The sequence below is a fragment of the Magnolia sinica genome, chromosome 7 (genome assembly GCF_029962835.1).
Source record: "Magnolia sinica isolate HGM2019 chromosome 7, MsV1, whole genome shotgun sequence".
Classification (NCBI taxonomy): Eukaryota; Viridiplantae; Streptophyta; class Magnoliopsida; order Magnoliales; family Magnoliaceae; genus Magnolia; species Magnolia sinica.
Genome location: NC_080579.1, coordinates 94,250,740 through 94,271,948, shown reverse-complemented (window position 1 = coordinate 94,271,948; position 21,209 = coordinate 94,250,740). Strand labels below are relative to the sequence as shown.

Below are 21,209 nucleotides of genomic sequence, written 5' to 3'. Positions count from 1 at the left end.
AAAAATGAAAAATACCAATGGTCCAAAAAAGGTGGACACTTTAATAGTCTTTTATGGCTACCGTTGCCTTGAAAGGCAATTTTTTGGATGGATAGGATCATATCCGACCTATGTGGACTTTGATCCATTTTCCATATGTAGAAATGAGCAATAGATGTCTTGTGTGGAATAGATGTCTATTTCCTTGTGCATGCATGGCCCACTGAACAACAGTTAGATTAGGAAGATTCCAGTGATACATAAATTCTTTGATGCTCTGGCATATTGTGATGGATGATACACAGGAACTTAGAACTTGCTTAAAAATTGCACAAGTGAGTAATCCAATTAAACCATCCAAATTATAGTACCCTGGTGTAGATGTATCATAAAACAAACATTAGGCTTATTTGCTTACCAGATTATCAAATTGGTGGATATTTATTGGACGGTTTAAAATGAAAAATATCCCATAGTACTATTTCCACAAACAAGTTAATTTTATGTAAGTTAATATATGCCCCATGTACAATTTCTAAGTACCTGCATATCAAGCGACATGTGAACTGGAGTATTGTATAACTCAGTAGTAATTTTATAAACTCTCAGGCCAGGTTGGGTAGGAGATTAGATGAAAAAGGTCCATTCCCACCCCCTAGCCCTTGTATCCACCATAACCCATTTGAATTTATTCATGATCATTGTAAACATTCCACCAGTGAGTCGAGTCGCAACCAGTAGCCTCATGGTCATGACTTCAGTGTTATTTCTATATTGCGAAATTGATAGATCATCTATACATCAACAATGAAGATTCAACATAATAATCTTAAGGCGCACCTGAGAGAGATTAGTCATTAGAAAAACCCATGTACACATGACCAATGGTCCTTGCTACAATCTCCTCTGTTGATTTCATTACATACTTGACGAAATTCTAAGCAAGCCCCATGTATCAATTAGTGAGTCTATGCTTATTTCTCTATACAAAGAGACGCCACTCAAATGACCATTTTCGAGAACGTGGGCCCACATATTGGTCGGACGATCATGTCATAGTTAGATGAACCTTCGAAAAGCTCCGGCTGTTGTTTGGTACGTTCTAATTACTAACCCTAACCCCACTCCGATCCCTAAGCACATCCCTAGGCCTAGGCCCATCCCTACCCTGACCCCTGCATTGAACCATGTGACCTCTTCTTCGTCCTGGCCAGTGAACATCTCCGTCTCTTCTTCCTCCTCGTGGTGGGGATTTTCATCTAATTCCTTTGATTTTTTCTCTCCTGTGTCCTGTAAAAATGAAGAAGCTATTGTAAGCTACAATATGGATATGGTAACTTTTTTTTAGCCATCACCACGTGCATAAGACCAGGCCACTTAAATCAAGTCGCCTCATATTTACCGTGCTCGCCGAGTCGTTACTCACCCCATATTTACAATGCTGACTTGCAATATGAAGTGGAATTTGGACTTAGCTGAGTCCAACTTTGATTTGGATGAGTCATCGAACCTCGACTATAGATGTTGATTGCTTGTAACAAAGGGTTACAAGGAGACATGTCCCTGACCTAATGATAATGCACTGTGCGTGCTTGTCAGATGTGAGCCTTATTATGTGAAATAATAATTTTCAATTTTCACTGTATCTCACATCTGAAAAGACAGATTATTATCATTGAACTATTACGTAAGAGGTTACAAGCAATTTCATGTTTCTCAACTATCACACAATTGTATCCATGTTCTAAAACTCAAAAGAACTTCGAATCAACTTGGCAGGCTGACTCAACCAAATTTCATGAAAAGCAAAGAAAAAAAAAAATTGATTTAACCTTTTGACAACCTTGACTCGATGGATCTCACAAAAGCTATAGAAAGATCAGCCTAATCGATTCAACTCGGTAAACCTCCATGGTATTTATAAACAAACTCGAGTCTCCGCATTCAAGACTCGGGGAAAAAAAAAAACACTCAAAAGTTAACTCGACCTGTGTTTTCAAGACTATTCAAAACATCCAAATTCTGGGGTCTTAAGTTTTAAACCCACATCAAGTGGCACCAACAAGGCCATGATATGGATGGTTAAAAGTAAATTTAGTCAAGGATACCAATTCAACAAGCAAATGTCCACTAGTAGGGAACGGTTATAATCATCCAAACACATTGATTATTTGGCTATAACCCATCAACAGCAGGGACCATGATCTGTATGCACATGCACCTGCGTGGATGTGCATGATGTACCATTTCTATGGCCATGTATTGCATCACATAACTTTGCTTGATCACATCCACAATGCAAATACATGAGAACAAGAGGCATTATCGATGTATTCAAAATCAGTTACATAACGGTAACGGTTGTAACCGCCATGCGTTAAGGGGCAGAAACAGCCATAATGGTCATTACAGAAAAAGCGAGCCATAACAGCCTTGTAATGGTCCAGAAAACTTTTTTCAAAAAAAAAATGAAAAAAGACGCCGTAACAGCTATGGACCATAACAGCGTTACGGCCGTATCATAACAGTTATGGCCACTTGTTACGGAACAACTTGGGTATTATACAATGCTCAACTCGAGTTTCATTAATCCCAATAGTTGATATGATCAGACCCACCCTAGATAGCCCATGAACCAATGAAAATGGAACCCTTCAATCTGTGGAAAGTAAATTAAATAGACAGTTAACAAAGAAAATAACAACAATGGTCCACTTCAACCAAAAAAGGCCAAGTCTAAGGATCTTCTAAAGTGGGAAGTTTCGTGCATGGGCATCCATGGTGGGTCCCATCATATCAACAGTTTAAATCACTGAACCATGGTCCCAACTTCTCTGACCTAAAAAAAAAACAAAGAAAGTAGTGTATATCATACCAAAGAAGCAGCTCATGGGCACTAGAAGTTCTGCTAAGAACAAAAGAGGATTGTAACTTGTTGATATGGAGGTTGGCCCCACCTCATGGTACACATGGAAAATCCCTTATGGTGATTTGGACTGTTGATCTAGTGGGCCACCATTTGGAATGGCTATAAGCGAAATGTAGCAATTATCGGACAACTCCGACCATCCAATTGTTGTGACTTTTGCTGGTTGAATGTGGGCTGCTTTCTTTTTCCAGCCCGGTCGTTGGATGGCTAACACAGACCAAAATCCCTGCGGTTCGTGATATGGCCTGTTGACACAGTGGCCCACCAGAACAAGATTCCTGATCACTAAAACATGCTTGCCATGTGTGCCTCAGGGAGGGAATTATATATGCAGCTACCTGCATATTGACATTCTGAAAAGGGGAAAAAAAAAAAAACAATATGGGTCATCCACTTAGGGATTCTAAACCTTTAAAATGTTTCGCATGTGAGACTACATTTCTCTATCAGGGGAATGATCACATACAATGGGTTGTACCATAAGTTATGATACAACCAGTTGTTTTTCTTGACAATGTGCCGCGTATGTAGAATATCCTATCCATACAAAAGATGGGTCACACCATGACGATGACCTGGCATGAAAATCAGGCCAATCACATAGAGCGGAACACAACGTCAATAACAATGGATAGCATATGGTATAACTTAGTGTAGTGTTGCATTCCATCCAATGAGTGGATCATCCTGATTTTCATACCAGGTAATTATCATGATGCAGTTCACCATATGTATGGATAGGATTTTCTACATATATGACAAGCTGGCAGAAAGCGTAGTACCTTATGAGATTGCATCATCTCTAATGCCAATAATGCAATCATAGACCACTATTTGGGAGACGCGTGGTCTATACCCCTCTTTTTAGGGCATCCAACCTTCTCTTCTCCAATCTTAGTTACTAGAACTAGGCTAGGGCACATGCAACTCATGTGGAGAGAGAAGAGAGAACATGGAAGGAATGGAAGCAGCTACATGCAGCCTCCACATAGAGAGAAAAAGGAACCTACCCAGAATGGTTTTAACTGTAGGTGACTCATCCCTACTTTTTCAAATGTTGTGGTGTATGAGTTTTATATCTATTTAATTTTTGAGCTGATATATTAACTTAAGCCGGCTCAATAGATATACAAAGTGGATGTCAGAAGGTCATTACTATATAGCCTTGTTGCACGGGTGTTGAGGGTCCAATATTGTATATCAGACCCCAGTTATTGCCTGAATTTACGAACATGGTACTGTTTAATGGCCCGATTTAATCGTGTTTGTGATGCAGGGTGTATTTACGAGCTTGGATAGAAATAGGATGCTAAAAGCATGAATTTAACGCTCATGAGTCACCAAGGTAAGGGACGGACCCAGGGGACCGAGATCGACGGATTTACACGCCGAAAATCCGAAAAGATTAAGAAACTGAAGCTCAAGTGGCCTGAAAGTCAGCCAGAATGCAAGATCACAGGGTTTCCACCATCCATTTAACTCAAAACTTCATGAATAGCCTGAGGACCATAAATTAACTATACACGTAAAATTTGAACCATTGGGCCCCTGTGGAAAAAGCCCAACGGACAGATCTGCCCCTTAAATCCTGATGTTGGGCCCACCTGATATCTGGATATGCTTCAATCTTGGTCTCAACGCGTTAAATGGGATGAGGAAAAGAATGGACGGAGAGGATTCTTCATTGACATTAATATGGGACCCACTTTATATGGTCTATGTGCACAACACACATGCACTGGACGAGCACCAAAAAATCAAGAAATCGGTCAACATGCGCTGACCGATGCTTCTTTAAAAAGTTTCCAAAACACATCAGGGACGGTCCCCGTCCGATTAGGTTTCACTAGTGGGCCTCACTCAGTGCTGGAACAATGATCTGGACAGTCCATTACTTCCGTGGGGTAGCCACAACCTCGCCTAGGTGGCATTTTTTCCCTATGCACATGTACGCACGTGGATCGTGATTAAACGCAAGATGGATGGTGGAATGAAAAGTCTTGTGGGCCACACCGAAATCAACCTGGTCTCGGCCTGACCAAACGGTTTTTCGTCTTGAATCCAATGGACGGAGTGGATTTTGTAGACATCAGAAGGAGTGGGCCCCACCGACAGCCAGCGCAAGAAGCGCTAGCTCTGTTTTGCAGTCAGGAAGAACTGGACGTTCTGGATCGTCTTGGTCCACCATCGACTGAACCGTCCATCGTGTAGGCCATCCCAAAATGTCCTAGGGGACGTTGTTTCTTTGGAAAGAAAGCAAGGGAAGTGGGAGTTTCGGCGCTGTTTTTTGTGGCTGCGTAAACAGGACCTGCGTAAACCGGTTGTTGCTATGAAATCTCTCCACGCACGCCGACTCCAGCACTCCACCGACAATATCCGCTATAAAAGGAGAAGAATAGATGACGTGTGGGGGATCATCTGGACGTGAAGCACAGGAGAGAGAGAGAGTAGAGTTGTTTTTCTTTTTCTTTTTGTTTATTTTCTTTTTGTTTAAAGGATTTAGCTTAATCATGTTGCTAAGCTAAACCTCTTAGCTAAGGCTAAGAGGAGAAGCTTATAGCGTAATTAAGATGGTTGCTTTGTTTTGATTCATGCTTCATTGAACTCTTATGGATTCTAGTTTGATTATTAAGGAATGCTTTTAGTTTTTAATGGTTTATTGTGACTCAAATTACAGTAGATCTGCAATAGCTTTAAGTATGTTCTTTTCATTATGAGATTGTGAACTTAGGAGGCCTTGTTGTTCACCATCGTCTCATGGGCATGGTTGGGTGATAGAACCCTTCCAAACTTTCACAATTCTCTCATGATTGGCTGTGAGATTGGTAAATTGCTGTTATTTGTCATAATCTCCTGAGCATGGTTAGGTGACGGAATCACTTCCAAATCTTCATCAATCTTATATGTTGATAATTAGATCCATGAGAAGTTCAGAGATCTGACAAATTTCTTCTTACCAACTGGACAAGATAGGACTCTGATTTCAGTTGTGTCCCTGAATCAAAACAAGGTAACTTCCCAATTGCTACAAGTGGATCCTTGACACCTTAGTTCCTTACCTTTGAATTCTAGATTTTAGATAAATATTTCACCATTATTCTTTAAATTTATTAAATTTAGATTTCGTCTTAGTCTAGTTCTAGTTCTACTTAGTTTCAGATAACGTATAGGTTTCAGTCCCTTGGGATTCGACCTTGGTCTCACCGAGTTTATTACTACATCGCAACCCTATGCTTGGGGAGTGAGAGGACTAATAGAAAAGATTTGAATGGACAAAAATGCCTCATTGTCAATTTCGAGGGCTACATGCCCAAAAACAAAGTTTAAGAGGTCTCTAAGCAACTGGGGCAAAAACATACAAAAGGTAGTCCCATTGTATATGAAAGATGGTACCAAAAGTTGGTAGTATTTTACAAGGAAAGCCTACAAGAGAATAGTGCAAAAGAATAGCGGTAAACATTATTTTAAGAAAAATATCCTAAAGTTTTAGAAAGGAGTAGCTCGAGGTAGACCGTCATGTTGAAAATATTACCTAAAAATATACAGTGGTCTCCCACGTAGAAAAAAATTATATCATACCATCACCGTCGTCATCTTGGCCTTCTCCTAGTAATTTGGGGTCCGCTTTTAATTTGATTGGGTGTGGCTACACTCTTTGAACTACATTACTAGCCCAGGAATTACATGCATGCTCCAACGGCCAAATGAGGAAAAGGGGGTCATAGAAGGACCTATGAGCATGGTTGGTTCTCCAATGGCCAAGTAAGGAGAAGAGGATCATAAAAGGACATATGAGCATGGTTGGTCAAAAGACTTTAGGATTCGGCGCTTGTCCAATCTCAAGTTGAGTCATGACTCACCCAAGTCGAGGGTAAATTGGCAGTGAATTGTCCAGGTGCCACGTGGTGTCGAACTAGATTAGGTTTGACTGAGTCAAAGTCGACACAAACAAGTTTTATGTGGCTCATCCACATTTCAAAACCATGCATATGAGGCGTGCTAGGATAAGTGTTGCAATCGCTCCACATCCCACACGTGCACACTTTGCACATGTGCACAAGAAAATGCTCACTTTCCTAGGAAGAAGTGATCTCTAGTTTAAGACTAAAGGATTGTTGAACTTGCTCACAGTCTTGTATTCTTTTCTCTTCGTGACTCCAAACTTCAATCCGGTGCGTTGAATATTATTGCAATTAGTTTCATCCTTGATCTATTAGGTTGTAACATATAGCCAGTACTTATACATGAATGTATAAACCATGGGCCTTGCTTGCGAAGCAGTGTTTGCCCGTAAATTTCAACTAGCGAGCATGGCACATGCAGTGCACATGAAGAGATGAGGGTGAGAGAGAGAGAGAGAGAGAGAGAGAGAGAGGAAAATGGTGCCCTTGAATGGAGAGAGAGGAATTAAAGTGACCCAAAGATAGTTTCAATTGTGGGGTCTCATACCCTGTCCTTTCGAATGTTTTGGTCCTTTCGGATTTTAGGCTTGCATCTTCTTTTTATCATATTATAACATGATATGCCAAATTGATGTATGAAATGGATGTCACTCAAACATCATGGCGGGCCCCACACACGAAGGAGAGAGAAGTGCGATACTTACACACATAAAAGAGAAAATGATACAATTACCCTAGTTGAAGATGCAGAGACATTCAAATTTGTTTTAAAACCTAACGCTATCGACTCTTCCACTCTTCCACTGATGAATTGTGTGGGGAAAATTATCCATAGCTACTCATGTTATCTATGGTCGAGATGAAGCCATGGCCCTAGCTGTCTGACTGGCAGCCATCAAGTACTTGAAAGGAATAATGGTTAATGGTCCAATAAAGCCCATGGTCATCTGGTGGCTGAAAATTGATAGATGATCAAGTCAGGCTAGCTTGTAGGGTGTCATGTTGGCTCATGTGATTTGGTATAGATGATCAGGTCAGGTTTGGTATGTAGTTTAAAATAACGGCCAGGGGTCCGGCATGGGGTCACTACTTAAGTTGCATTACACATGGAATCGGTCTACACCTGCATTTTGAATATGGTGGTGACTCATCATCCCCACCGTGGCACTGAATCCAAAGCAAGTTGCAAATGGAGCATGGAGCATATCTCTAAATCATAATGATCCTTGAATCCTAACCATCTGACTAATGGCCATCAAATGGATGGTTAAAAGTCATGCAACCTAACCATTTCAATCTCTTTTTCGATTCCAGCATTTAAAATCCCCACTCCCCACCCCAAAAAAGATCTAACAAATGAAAGGTCCTGAATATAATAAATAGATAAATAAATAAAATTGAAGGTGTGTTTGGTTGCTTCAAATATCATGATATTTCATAATTATAATTAATCAGTCTAATTGGGTGAAAAACTTTGCGATATTTAATTAAATTTAGTGCAATCAAAGTCACCCTGAAAAAATCAGTAAAAACACAAATGAATGTCAAAAAGCAGATAAAACCCAAAATAAATATAAAATAAAATAAAATTTGAGTAGTGCAACATTGTAACTAAATAAAACCCAAAAAACAAAACCCCAAAAATAGAGAAAAAAAAAGGGGGGGGCAAGAAATAACCCTAAAACCCAATGACAAATATATAAAAAATGCATGCGAAAAATCAGATATACCACAAAAAAATAAAAATAAAAATAAAAACTACATAAACTAAAATTACAAAACTGACCTTGCAATTATCAATGGCCATTTCATCACCTTCAGGAATGCAATCCAAACCTTTCAATCTCCTCTTCAATTCCACTACCCCATTCAAAAGAAGAGGCCTCCCTAAACTCCTCCCTGCAAAATAAACATCCACTAATCCTCCATTAAACTCCTTAATCCCACCCTCCCTACACTCCATCACCCACATCCAATCCCCACCATCAGGCCCACCTTTCCCATCATTTCCCACCCTCCTCACAAACCCAGCAACAAGGGCAGCTGACCCCCCCACCTGGCCCACTTCAAAAGGGAGGGATGGCCCACTGAACTTGATCCTGTCTGTGTTCACATAGATGGATTCTGACATCAATGCATCTGCCCGGTGCCTGTTTAGAGATCTTGAGATTTTCTCACTTGGGTCGATCTTCAATCCATTCAACTGCAAGCAGGTCTTGGGATCTCTTGCTGGGAAGTTGATTTTCAAGGTCTTCTGCATGTCTGAGGAGCTGACGGCTCTGATGTATATGACCCTTATTTCAAATGCTTCTTTGGGGATTTCAAGAGGTCTGTGATGGATCATAGAATTGCAGGTGTTTCTCAGAGCATCCGATGTTGGTTTCATAACTTCCATGGCTAGGATTCAAAGGCTAGAATTTTTATTTATTTATTCCTTATAAATGGGGGACGGGCTTTTTTCTAAAACAGTCTGGAATGCAAGTATTGAACTTTTTTTTTTCTTCTTTTTCAAGAAAATAGGTATTGAAAATTGGCTAAATTTTGTTGTTTTGAGCTTTTTTCTTAGAAAAAGAAAATGGGTTTTCTAAAACAAGCAGAAATGGAAGTCCTGAAGGGATCTGATCTTAGTTTGATAACTTTCATAGTTAGGATTCAAAGGCTAGTAAGATTGGGTTGTTTTGAGTTATTTCCTTTAAAAAAAAGAGATGGGTTTTCTAAAATAAACTGAAATGGAAGCCTTGAAAGGCGTTAAACGTTCAAAGACTTCCAAATTTTTGCTTCAAAATGTATATCGAAATTTAGCTAAAATAACTAGCCCGGAGCTGTTTCAACAGAAAGGGAAGATGACTTTTGCAAAAAAAGCTGAAATGGAAGTAATGAAGGGTGCTAAAGTTCTAAAAAGACAGATTTTTTTCAAGAAAATTGTTCTGAATTTAGCTAAAATGCGCAATTTTTAAGTTATTGTGTTTGAAGGGAAGATGGGTTTTTGTAGAAAAAGATGGAAATGTTAGCTTAGAGAGTCTTCTGGGGCTGAAAATCTTGCAAAAGGTGGGAAGATTTTTGGAGGAGAAGAGGGTATTGAAATATCAAAATTTTGGACTGAAATCTCATTTTTAGAAGAAACGTGAGTTGTGAGATGGACCGAGGTAGTCCATCGATTTTTCCTCAAAATAGGAGTTTTTGTAACGGTGTGAAATAGGAATATTGATTCGAAACGCACCTTTCGTCAAGCGCTAAACATGGGGCAAATCACGCTCACGCTGCTGAAATGTAGCACGTTTCATACGCTGGGGGCTTTGCACAAAACCTTAGTATGTAGCTTCTCAAAAATAACAAAATTATGGAATAATAAATTAATAAAATAAATTAAAGCACAAATCAAACGACATAAGGAATTTTTACTTAGAAAACTCTCAAAGAGGTAAAATTATGAGACCTCATTTAGATCAACAATTCACTATGAAGTAGAATGTTACAACTTTCTTCACTCGCGCATGAGTAAATAAACAATAAGAAAATAAAAGAAAAACGAAAAAATTTCACTGATTACGAGGACGTAGAAGCGCTGAGATATTGATTGCACAGTAGATCACCTCTACGAGCATAATTTCTATTTTACAAACTTTCTCTCTCTCTTCTCTCTCTTTCTCTCTTTCTCACACCTTTGATAACCCTAAACCCTTTAACAAACCCTCGCAAAGCCTTAGGAAACTATCTTACATTGCCTAGAAAGACCTTAGACATCAATATTTATAGATTTGGAAACCTCCATTCGCACCTCTTGTGAAACCGCTTCCAATTTCTGCAGTCCGCACAAGATCCGGGCTCAAATCTGCATAAGCTCGATTGGTCGAGCACTATTCACTCGATTGGTCAAGTATTGTTCACTAAGCTCACTGAATTTTGAGTCGAGTGACCTTCGACTGGTCGAACACTGTTCACTCAACTGATCGAGTAGTACGATGATTTCACTGTTTGTGGCATCTGAACCGCACCACATTTTCTCTAACCTGAGGGGGACAACCTCATCATGATGGATCCGAAACGTTCCAACGTATCGGAAGGAGATAACAACAATGAAAAAGACATTCAATCTAAATAAATCCTTTTAAAGATTGTTACTCTCCTAGTAGACCATTTTTCATATACGTGTGACCCTCTTGACCATCATGCTTGAGGAAATTCAGGCATAAGGGACGGTAAAGGCTAGGATCAACTTGTGAATGTATTGGATTCTTCACGTATGTATGACATCTCTGTTTGGCATGGGAGATTGATGGTTGTTCTTACTCCCCTTAAGAATTCACTTCTTGGGGGGCCCACATGGAAGATGGAAGTGAGATACTTAAAAGTTTGATGATAACATTGATTGAACGGATAAGATCGATTTTAATTGCACAAGCTTTGTCAATGTGACGCGTTTCCGTTTAGCGCTTGAATAACAGGGATGGGAATTGAATGTTCCACGTTGCAGAAATGAAATTGCTATTATGTGGGGACACGTACAAGGCGTCCTTAAGTTAAAACGCATCAGTCCCCCTTGCCTCTGTCGCGATTTACTATTCAGCGTCCGTCGCCATCCATTAGGAACCACGATATGAGATGATCTGGTTATTTGAACCGTCCATATTCCCTTTACTACTATAGAACTATAAGGAAACTACTGCTTCATAATCACCGTTCTGTGATGATCCTAACCTTCGATTTTTAGAGTTGAACGCGAGCCATTGAAAATTTTCATCTACCGATAGCGACGGTTACAATCACCTGTTTAGCATAAATTTCTTAGGCTAGCCCGTATAGAAAAGAGTCCATGACGTGGATCGTACCGATAGCTGGAGCGCTTAGCATGTGGGTCCCAGTGAGCAGCGACACACACTGGATTATACGTCCAGACGGAGGCGAAACGAACTCGACACGTACAGTCCTGCATAAGCTCTAGAGAAATATTCCAGTGCTCTCGGAGGACCATGAGTTAATAACGCTCCTAGTTGAAATGGGCCATTATAATAATCCAATTAATCGATAACCGTCCATTAAATCCAGAACACATTTAATAGACTTAAACGCATAATAAAAACTGATGGGATCCATCCTTATTTGGTATTATTATTTGTAGCTGTTATTTTTTCAATCCAAGGGGATAGTTAGGATTGCCTAGAAAATGTAATTCTTCGTAATCGTAAGCAATCCATGACGTACCCCAGCTAATAGATGGATCAAATTGTTGATCAGATGGTTGGGATTGTAATTTCAGTGTGATATTTACATGGTAGTCTATGAAATATATGCTAGACCTAATGGACGGTGTAGATCAATTAATTGCACTATCTAGGTGCCCCAATACAACTACGGAGCACTGTAACTTATATTGCTCTACGAGCACTGGAGCATTTCTACGTGACACATTTCAAATCAAATGAGAGCAAATCAGACCTCACCCAAGACGGTGCGGCCCTTACCGTGGGTCCCACCTTGATGTATGTATTATGTATCCAATCCGTCCATCCGTTTTTAAAGATCATTTTAGGGTATTATTTAAAAAATGAAAAAGATCTAATTATCAGGTGGACCATATCATCAGAAACAGTGGTGATTGACCATTAATGGGCCACGAAACTTTTTGAATTAAGCTTATATTTGATTTTTCCCTTTATCCAGGTTTATGTGACATTATAAACAGATTAAATGGTAAATAAAAACTAAATAAACATTAATGGTAGGACGGTCAATCACCACTGTTTCTTATGGCATTGCTCCACCTGAAAATTGGATCTGCTTGATTTTTAGTATACTAGCATAAAATGATATTGTAAAACGTATGGACGGCGTGGATACATAAAACATACATCAAAGTGGGCCCCACGGTAAGCCCAGTGTAAGTAAGGGAGGCAACTGTTTGGTGAGGCGGGGTCTCACCTACATGTGACAGTGACGTTTGTTAGAAATACAGTCGGTCCATCCGTTTTTCTATCTCATTTCATGCAATGAGACAAAAATGATGTACCCATGTGGGAAAAGCTAGTGAAAGAAATGCCTACCGCTTAAACCTTCCTGGATTCACCTTGATGTTTATATGACATCCAAACCGTTCATTCCCACTGAGATGAACTGAAAAACAAAAATCTTACCCCGATAAAAAAAACTTTTGTAGCGACGTAAATGTTTCAACGGTGATCCACTGTTCTCTCTCGTGTGGCCCATATGGGTCTTGGATACAGCTCATTTTTGGTCGCATGCTCTGAAATTATCTCGTAAAATGGATGTACGGGGTGGATTTCTAACAAAAATCACGGTGGGTCCCACTTAGATTCCCAACGCAGGACTTCCTGCGAAAGAAAACGGCGTTGATGGAAAACTGGCTAGAGACAGAGAGTCCAAACTCCAAACCAATACGAAAACTCTAGCCAACTCATGTGTGTACGTGGGGGCGTGCCTGCTTAGCAGGGGACCGTAGCATGAAATCCAATCCGTTCATCAGGTGAGTTACCCTGCTTTTCGCATTGATTCCAAAAAAATTGCGAGATCGAAGTCTCATCGGGGCCACACCACAGGGAAGAATGTAAAATTCTGACGGTTGTCTCGCTTGAGTTTTGGAATAGCGCGGTTTACGAAGAGAGCCTTCATCCTGGTGAGTCGCGTTAGATGAATGGATCGGATCTCATATAACTAACAGTGTGCATCCCTATTCCAACTTTTCTCTGCGGCGTGACCTACCTTATCTCAAGATCGGCGTGATTTTCTGTTCGCAAAGTCAAAAGGAGGCTGCACACGTGATGGACGGTTTAGATCTCACCACGTTTCAGGCAAGAGGCACTTTGTTAGCGATAGGCACGTGTCCTTAATACTCCGGTAGAGTGCGCGCTCGTATGCTACTGCTGTGGGGCCCACGCTAACTTTGAATTAGATCCATCCCGCCCATTAGATGAAGCCTTCGATGTTATGTCATACTACAAAAATTCAGCCCGAAAACGAAGTTAGGTGGGCCCCACTACAAGGGAAAATGGGAGATGACGTCCAACCAATAAACCTTCTCCACTGTTTGTGGAGCCCATCGTGTCGTTTATCTTCAATCTAATACATTCATCAGTCACGCCCTACTACAATGAAGGGACAAACCAAACATCAGGCCATTCCCTGCCACAAAACGTGAATTTAGAGGTCTTAGGAACGATTTTACATTTTTTAGGAATTGTGGCCCACCTAATTTTGAATCATGCTGAATTTTGGTTTCAACGGTGATCAAAGAGGGAGAGAACACGATCAATGGGGTGGATCGGATGCAGATTGGACCTGGGCTACACAGACCCCCGGTACCACCACAAGTTCTGGTGGTCTATAGCTCGGATCTTCACACGTGACGTGTATTTGGTGTGTAGCCCACCGGCCGTTTAGGAGCACGTAATCATGGCGACACTTGTCCGGACCGAATCATTCGATACCTGTCATCTAGTGATCGCCTGCATGCTACTGCACTAACTTATAGTGCACGCCGATCTTCCCCATCAATTACGTTTATGTACAGTATCAATCCGTACCATTAGAAATGTGGGACCCACTACGAATATCACTGATCTTAAATTTCAGGCTGATCCAGTAACTAGATGGGCCACAGATGAATAGATACACGGAGTGGATTATCTGACTCTTAAAAAAGAGAGGAGATTACCTGCCTCATGAGATTCACGTGGTACATATGTATGATGATCCAAACCATGCATCATGTGATCTCATCCGTTGCTTAGCGTCTAACCAAACTTTGCTTTGATTGGACTATACCAACCACTCAATAAATGGGCCTTTCTTGGAATAATGTGAGCCATCGCTGATTTTTGTCTTTTACTGCCCATGGTCCATTTACCATTGGAAATATTAAACTAACGGTTCAGATCTCATCCAGTTCCTATCTCATCCATGTGTGCCACACTCCCCAACAAAACAGATGCCGAGAGCAGCCAGGAATGGTCATATGTCAGGCATTTTGTTTTTAGCCGTCCATTGTTACAATGCCAGCTGATACAGTGCCTGTGGAGGGATGGGTTGTAAAGTGCCTTGATTTTCACGCCTGCTCAAAGTCCTAAAACTCGCTGAGTCAACTCAATACTCGGTTGAACCAACTTGACTCGGTGAGATTTCGAGGAGAGATCCTGGAAAACTCGACCATCATTGAGAAAACTCGGTCCTGGTCTGACTCGTTCTTGACTCGACACTACCTGTGGTGGCTAGAACTGACTCACTCACTGAGTCATGATGTGAGCACGGTAGATGATCCATGAAGATGGAGGAAGAACATATCCAAGGACCATTTTTATACACGTGGCATGTTAATGTATCAATCGGGTCCATCCATTTAATGGGCCATAACCTGATAAATGGATGGACTGGATCGATAATTCGACCTGCCTGGGGACTGCGAATCGTTCCGCACTAAATACACGGTCAATGAAGAGAAAAACTTGATACTCAGGCTAGTTGACGGTTGATACACATGTGCGCGTAAATTATAGACTGCATAGAAGTAAATCAAATTGGGCCGTTCAAATCGTGAACCGAATTTAGATGGATCATATGCCATAAGATCGAGCCAGCTCGGATTTGTAATTGGACGATTGAGGGGACAGTTAATGAACGGCTGAGAGGAAAACAGGTGATGGTCTTAAACAGGCTGAGAGGAAAACAGGTGATGGTTTTAAACAGAATTACATGAATCAGATTCCGAGATTGATCAATGGTTTTGGTTCTATGACATATCCATGGTACAGTACAAGTTAAGCTGGCTCGAAAAACTTGCCCAAATTGATCCTGATGGCTTGATTAGCTTGAGCTTATCTCAGCTCATATATATATATATATATATATATATATATATATAGAGTCATGCTCCCCTGCGCACCTTTGCACACGTGTAATGGGTGTCTAATCTGAACGGTCCATGTGATGCAGAATCCCATGAAACCCTATGTGGCAAAATTTCACCCCGATATAAAATTCTGGTGGGCCATAGCAAAGAGAAATGAAAATCAAGGGAGGAAACTGTTTTCATTTTTCATGGCCCATCAAAGTTTTAGATCAAACTAAAACTTGGTCCTGGGAGGTTTTACGAGGTGCTGCTTCACATGAACAGTTCAGATTTTGGATCTACATCACGTATGATGGGTTCTCGTGCTGCTTCACATGAACGGTTTAGATTTTGGATCTACATCACGTATGATGGGTTCTCAAAAAAGTTCGTAGGTATTACATACGAACTTTTTTACGCTCGACCGTTTAGTGTGTATATATATATATATATATATATATATATATATATATATATATATATATATATATATATATATATATATATATATATATGGAAAAGGTTCTATTAGGTCGAGCTCATGAGAGCTTCCCATGAGATCAAGTTGTATGGGCCTATTGTAATGCGTGTCAAACATCAACACCGTACATTTCATGGGTTTCTTTTGAATTATGGGATATCCTAACAATCAGTAATATATGGAACTCAGGTGGGCCATACCATCTAAAATCATGTGAAGACATGCCTAAAACATATAAAAGAACTTGGTGGGGCCCACCTGAAATTTGGATGCATTTGAAACTTGGTTCCTCCACTCATCTAAGTGGGACACACATAATGGATGGGCTGGATTTGTGAACCACATCTTAGTGGGCCCAACGAATGATTATGAATGTTTTAATGGAGGGTAACCCCTTTCAACTTTTGTATGTGGTGTGGCCCACGCAAATTTACGATTGACTTGATTTTTAAGCCCTAGGCCCACCATGGAAAGATGCATCTGACAGATGGGGTAGATGTCCAACACAAATCACAGTGGGGCCCACACAACTTGACGTCATGGGAAGTTCCCATGCGCTCGGCCATATATATATAACTCAAAAGTCATGCTCAATTTGTTCAGTCTTATGTATTTGTCTTTACAAATCCAACCAATTACATTTACTCGAGCTCCTCTTCTTCTTTTTTTTTTCTTTCCCTAGCTCCACTCTCAATCTTTCTTCTTTTCCTTCGCACACGTTCACTTCCCCAATATCGACTCAACATCTCAACCGTATGGCCTGAACCCATCAGATTCATTTTATCTCTCTCTCTCTCTCTCTCTCTCTCTCTCTCTCTCTCTCTCAGGAGCAATGGGCTTTTAAATCAAATATTTAAAATTTTTTAATATAAATATTTGAAAATTAAAAAAATTAAATCCAAAAATTAAAATTCAGGAATTTTAAAATATGATTTGTAAGTTGAAACATATTGGGATCAAATTAGGTCATGTTGAAGTTAGATTGAGATTGAAAACTCCAATAATACGTTGAAGGGCAAGCTCAAGCTTAACGGTAGCATGGATAAGCCAAAATCTAACGATAAAATTGAGAGCGAGGTTAAAGAGAGCACCAACGAATTAAGCCAAACTTAGCTCATGTCTACTCAAATCATCAGTAGGTCCTACAGTAAATGTCACGCCCCGAAATTCGGTACCCGAGTTGGCTAGACCCAACTCCGAATCTCAGGACATGATTTAATATTAAACATTCACCACTACACTTAATTAATCTCATTACAATAAACAACATTCATCAAATACAACCTTTAACTATTGCAGCCTAAACTCACTTCTTAGTTCCTACTATACAATTTATTATTATTATTTTTTTAAAATACAAATACAGATATGGCTACCACTAAGCCGATGGTTAGATCCTCATTCTGCTTCGCCTCGACTAAACTCCAAGACCTGAAACACTGTTATTTTGGGTATGAGCACAACCGCTCGTGGGATCTTATCCAACCAAATATGAAATTTCTACATTTATATCAAACGAATAAATAATAAAAGTACTTTCTCAAATTCCAAAACATGAATCAAAATATTAAATATTTCATATGACATGAATGCGATGTTGGAATCATAAGACGTACTGAATGCCACACTATCATGAATTCAATAATAAAATTAAATAATCATCACATCTTACAACACTGTACCTAGGTGTATGGCCATGTTGCATTAATGCCCACACACCGGTACCTCATGGTGAGGGATTCATTTATACGCTAGCTAGTCAAACTACTGCTCCAGTTGTACCTCTGACGTATGTTCGCACACACAATTATACTCATACACCGTACACAAAGGAGACTCCGAAGGATCCAACGGGTTCTAGGGTCTTTCACCCAAGGGACACGATTGCCCTACTTGTTAACTTTAGGGTCTCTCACCCAAGGGACATGATTACCCTACTTGCTGGCTTTAGGGTCTTTCACCCAATGGACACGATTGCCCTACTTGCTAATACCACAATCATTCCTCATTTTTTTTTCTTTTTCCATAATTCCGTAATTAGTAGAGATAAATGCATGTCATGAATTATTCCAAAATCAGTAGCGAAATAATTTAATTATTTAAATCCCGATACGACAATGTAAGTTCTATACAAATGTGCAGAAATTCGATGCCGTAAAAATTCAATTCCTGAAATTTACTGAAACATCAAGCTATTTTCTTTGTCCTTTTTTTAAAAAAGAAAATCAAAATTTAGAATCAAATTATTAATATTATTTTAAACCAATTAATTTAAATCAATTACTTTAACACAGATTTAAGGTATAAATCTTAACACCAAATTTCAGAAATAAAAGTTAGATTAAAATCTAACTCTACAAGTTAATCAGATTTAGTATATGCTAAAATTTAGAAAAGTAGATATTAGGTATAAAAGAATTTGACAATATTAATTTGAAGTTATTATGTCAAATAAATAAATAAATATTCTAAAATACATAAAATCAGAAAGTTTATAAATGGAGGAGAATCACCCACCTGATATTTGGACCGTCGATTTCTGGACTAAACCATACGCCCACGACCTATTTAGCGTCGCATGCTAAACCTGACCCACGCTTACGCTCTCAACGAGTTTCTCCCACTGACACAGCACATAGCATTAACTTGCTGTCTACACTCGCTAGATGCGTGAGAAGTTGAGTTTCAGGACACCATCTACCAAAAGAAAATAACACCTAAGTGGTCTATTTAATGAATGGTTTGTAATGTACAAGAAATTTTATTTAAATTCTAACTTTAATTAAATTAATTTTTTTCACTTAAATAATATTAAATATTAGCATAAAAATATTTATTATTTTTATTCACTAAATTATAAAATTAAAATTTTTATTTTCTTTATCACATAAACTTAACAAATACACATACACGCACATATATATTGAAATAACTTGATTATTTTATAACAAATTTTAATTTCTCTTTGATAATTCATTGAGAATGTATATTTAGGTTTAATCGATAAATTATTTAAATTTTAATTTAAACAAAAATTTTGAACTACAAGGAAAAGATTTTTTTTTTTTTTAAGTTAAAAATCTAATATTATACTTTATTAAAATTTTAATTTAATAAAGTTTTAAATATACATTAATCACTAGAATTCCAAAATATAGAAATCTAATCAATTTAGTTTCAATTCCAAAATTTTGAAAATTTTCTTAAACTTAAATTTATTTAAATTTAATTTAATTAACTCTTCAAATTTTAGAATTAAAATTTGGATTTTAATCTTTACAGAACAAAAATTATCACACTGATTTCTATAATATAACATTAATAATGTAATTAAATTATTATTTGATAATTTAAAATTTATTATTATTATTATTATTATTTATCTAATTATTTAAATCTAAATTCAGAATTTTATTATTATTATTATTTTTAAATCTAAATTGAATAAGGTTAATGAAGATATTAATTTAGACTTTGGATACTATTATTATTATATAAATTATTTGTTACAACATTATGTCAGTATGATTAACCTTGTTTTATAATTAACTATCTAAATTAATAAATTTACTTTTGTTTGATACATTTAATATAATTATTATATTACTTTTATGTTAAATTGTTAATATCATCATTTACATAATTTTTTTAAATAATAAATTATATTTATTACAACTTTTATATATTATCAAATAAAACTTTTCTATTTTGTTACTTATAACATAATCATATAAATAATATTAAATACTTATGTATTAATTATGTAATATAATGTTATCTTAAATATGTTTACTTTAATTATGTTATATATTTTGTCATTTTTTTTTTTTAACCTACAATTATATTATTATGAAACATAATATTTATATTTTACTATACCTTAATGATCTTATAAACTTTTTTATTTTATTATATTTTATTATATATATTATTATATATCATATTAATACTGATTACATATTACAATTATATAATTTATAATTTGTTATTATTATTATATATTTTTATTTTATTTTCATAATCATATTTACTTATATATACTTATCAATCTTACATCACTTATATCCACAATTCTACATAATGAATCATCAATACTTTACATAATTAATTATATATTCTGTTTGTACTGTAAAATATTGTAGGATATTATAATTTATTTGAAATTTAATTTAATAAATTTTTTTCTTAGCAAAACATTTAAAAATTAATAAAATAATCTTAAATAAACTATTTATTTTATTCTGTAAATTTATTTTATTTTATTTATATATAAATTATTTCAGTATTAAATATTTAAAAAAAAATAAATTAGAAATTCCTAAATAAATAGATTCCCTACATAAAAAAAAAAATTTTACTAAAAATAATATTTCTACGAAAATTTGGATTAAATAAATATAATAATAACTGAAAATGATAAATTTCATATTAAGATCACCTACCTTAAAATCTGATGATCCGGTCCCGCTTTAATCTCTCTCTCTTGAATTACAGAGCTCTTTTTCTCTTTCACTCAATTTTTTTTTAAATTTGATTGATTCTTTCCATTTTTTCTCTTTTTCTTTTCTTTTTATAAATGAATGCATAATAGAATGGAGGAGTGAGAATTATGCGACGGTTTCATTTAGTGGGAGGTTCGGCGGCCATTACCGCACAAAAAGGAAGGAAAGTGGAGAAAGTGGTTTAGTCGTGCGGAAGATACAACTTTTTTATTATTTTTATTATTTTTATTATTTTTTAAGATATGGTGGGTCCCACTAACAATAATTTAAATCTACTCCGTCCATCATCTCGACCTGGCCAAGAGAAGATATAAGGCAAAAAATGAGGCTGATCCGAAACTCAGGTGAGCCACACACAAGCGGACGGTGGGGTTGGTTCCCACAAAAATAAAGGGTTGTTCTCGATTTTTATTTTATTTTTTAACAATAATCTAGTGGTTAAGATTAGATTAATCTCAGTGTACAGTTAATAGTTGATGTTAGTTAAATTTGGATTAGTTAATAATTAAACACGTGGTCTTAAGTATATGAGTTAAGAGAGTGCATTATAAATAAACTTATATATATTCTACCAAAA

General features: G+C 37.4%; 1 protein-coding gene across 2 annotated transcripts; it reads right to left on the bottom strand.

Annotated features, from left to right (window-relative positions):
- Positions 1-800: 800 nt before the first annotated feature.
- Positions 801-9,960, bottom strand: LOC131251782 (uncharacterized protein At1g01500-like). Of its 2 annotated transcripts, none has more exons than XM_058252732.1 (2): positions 8,597-9,288; positions 801-1,269 (listed from the first exon to the last, which is right to left on the bottom strand). In XM_058252732.1, exons 1-2 carry the CDS (start codon positions 9,203-9,205, stop codon positions 1,039-1,041), a joined length of 840 nt encoding a protein of 279 aa, XP_058108715.1. In that variant the 5' UTR covers positions 9,206-9,288; the 3' UTR covers positions 801-1,038. The 2 variants fall into 2 exon arrangements, with proteins under 2 accessions (XP_058108715.1, XP_058108716.1); XM_058252733.1 differs by lacking the exon at positions 801-1,269 and adding an exon at positions 1,276-1,547 and having other exon boundaries at positions 8,597-9,960.
- Between the last annotated feature and the right edge of the window lie 11,249 nt (positions 9,961-21,209).

Excerpts from the sequence above, each read along its gene's own strand:
- LOC131251782 (XM_058252732.1), bottom strand. The coding sequence starts at position 9,205 with ATGGAAGTTATGAAACCAACATCGGATGCTCTGAGAAACACCTGCAAT. Across the intron at positions 1,270-8,596 it reads TGGCCATTGATAATTGCAAG|GACACAGGAGAGAAAAAATC; the intron begins GTCAGTTTTGTA and ends TCATTTTTACAG.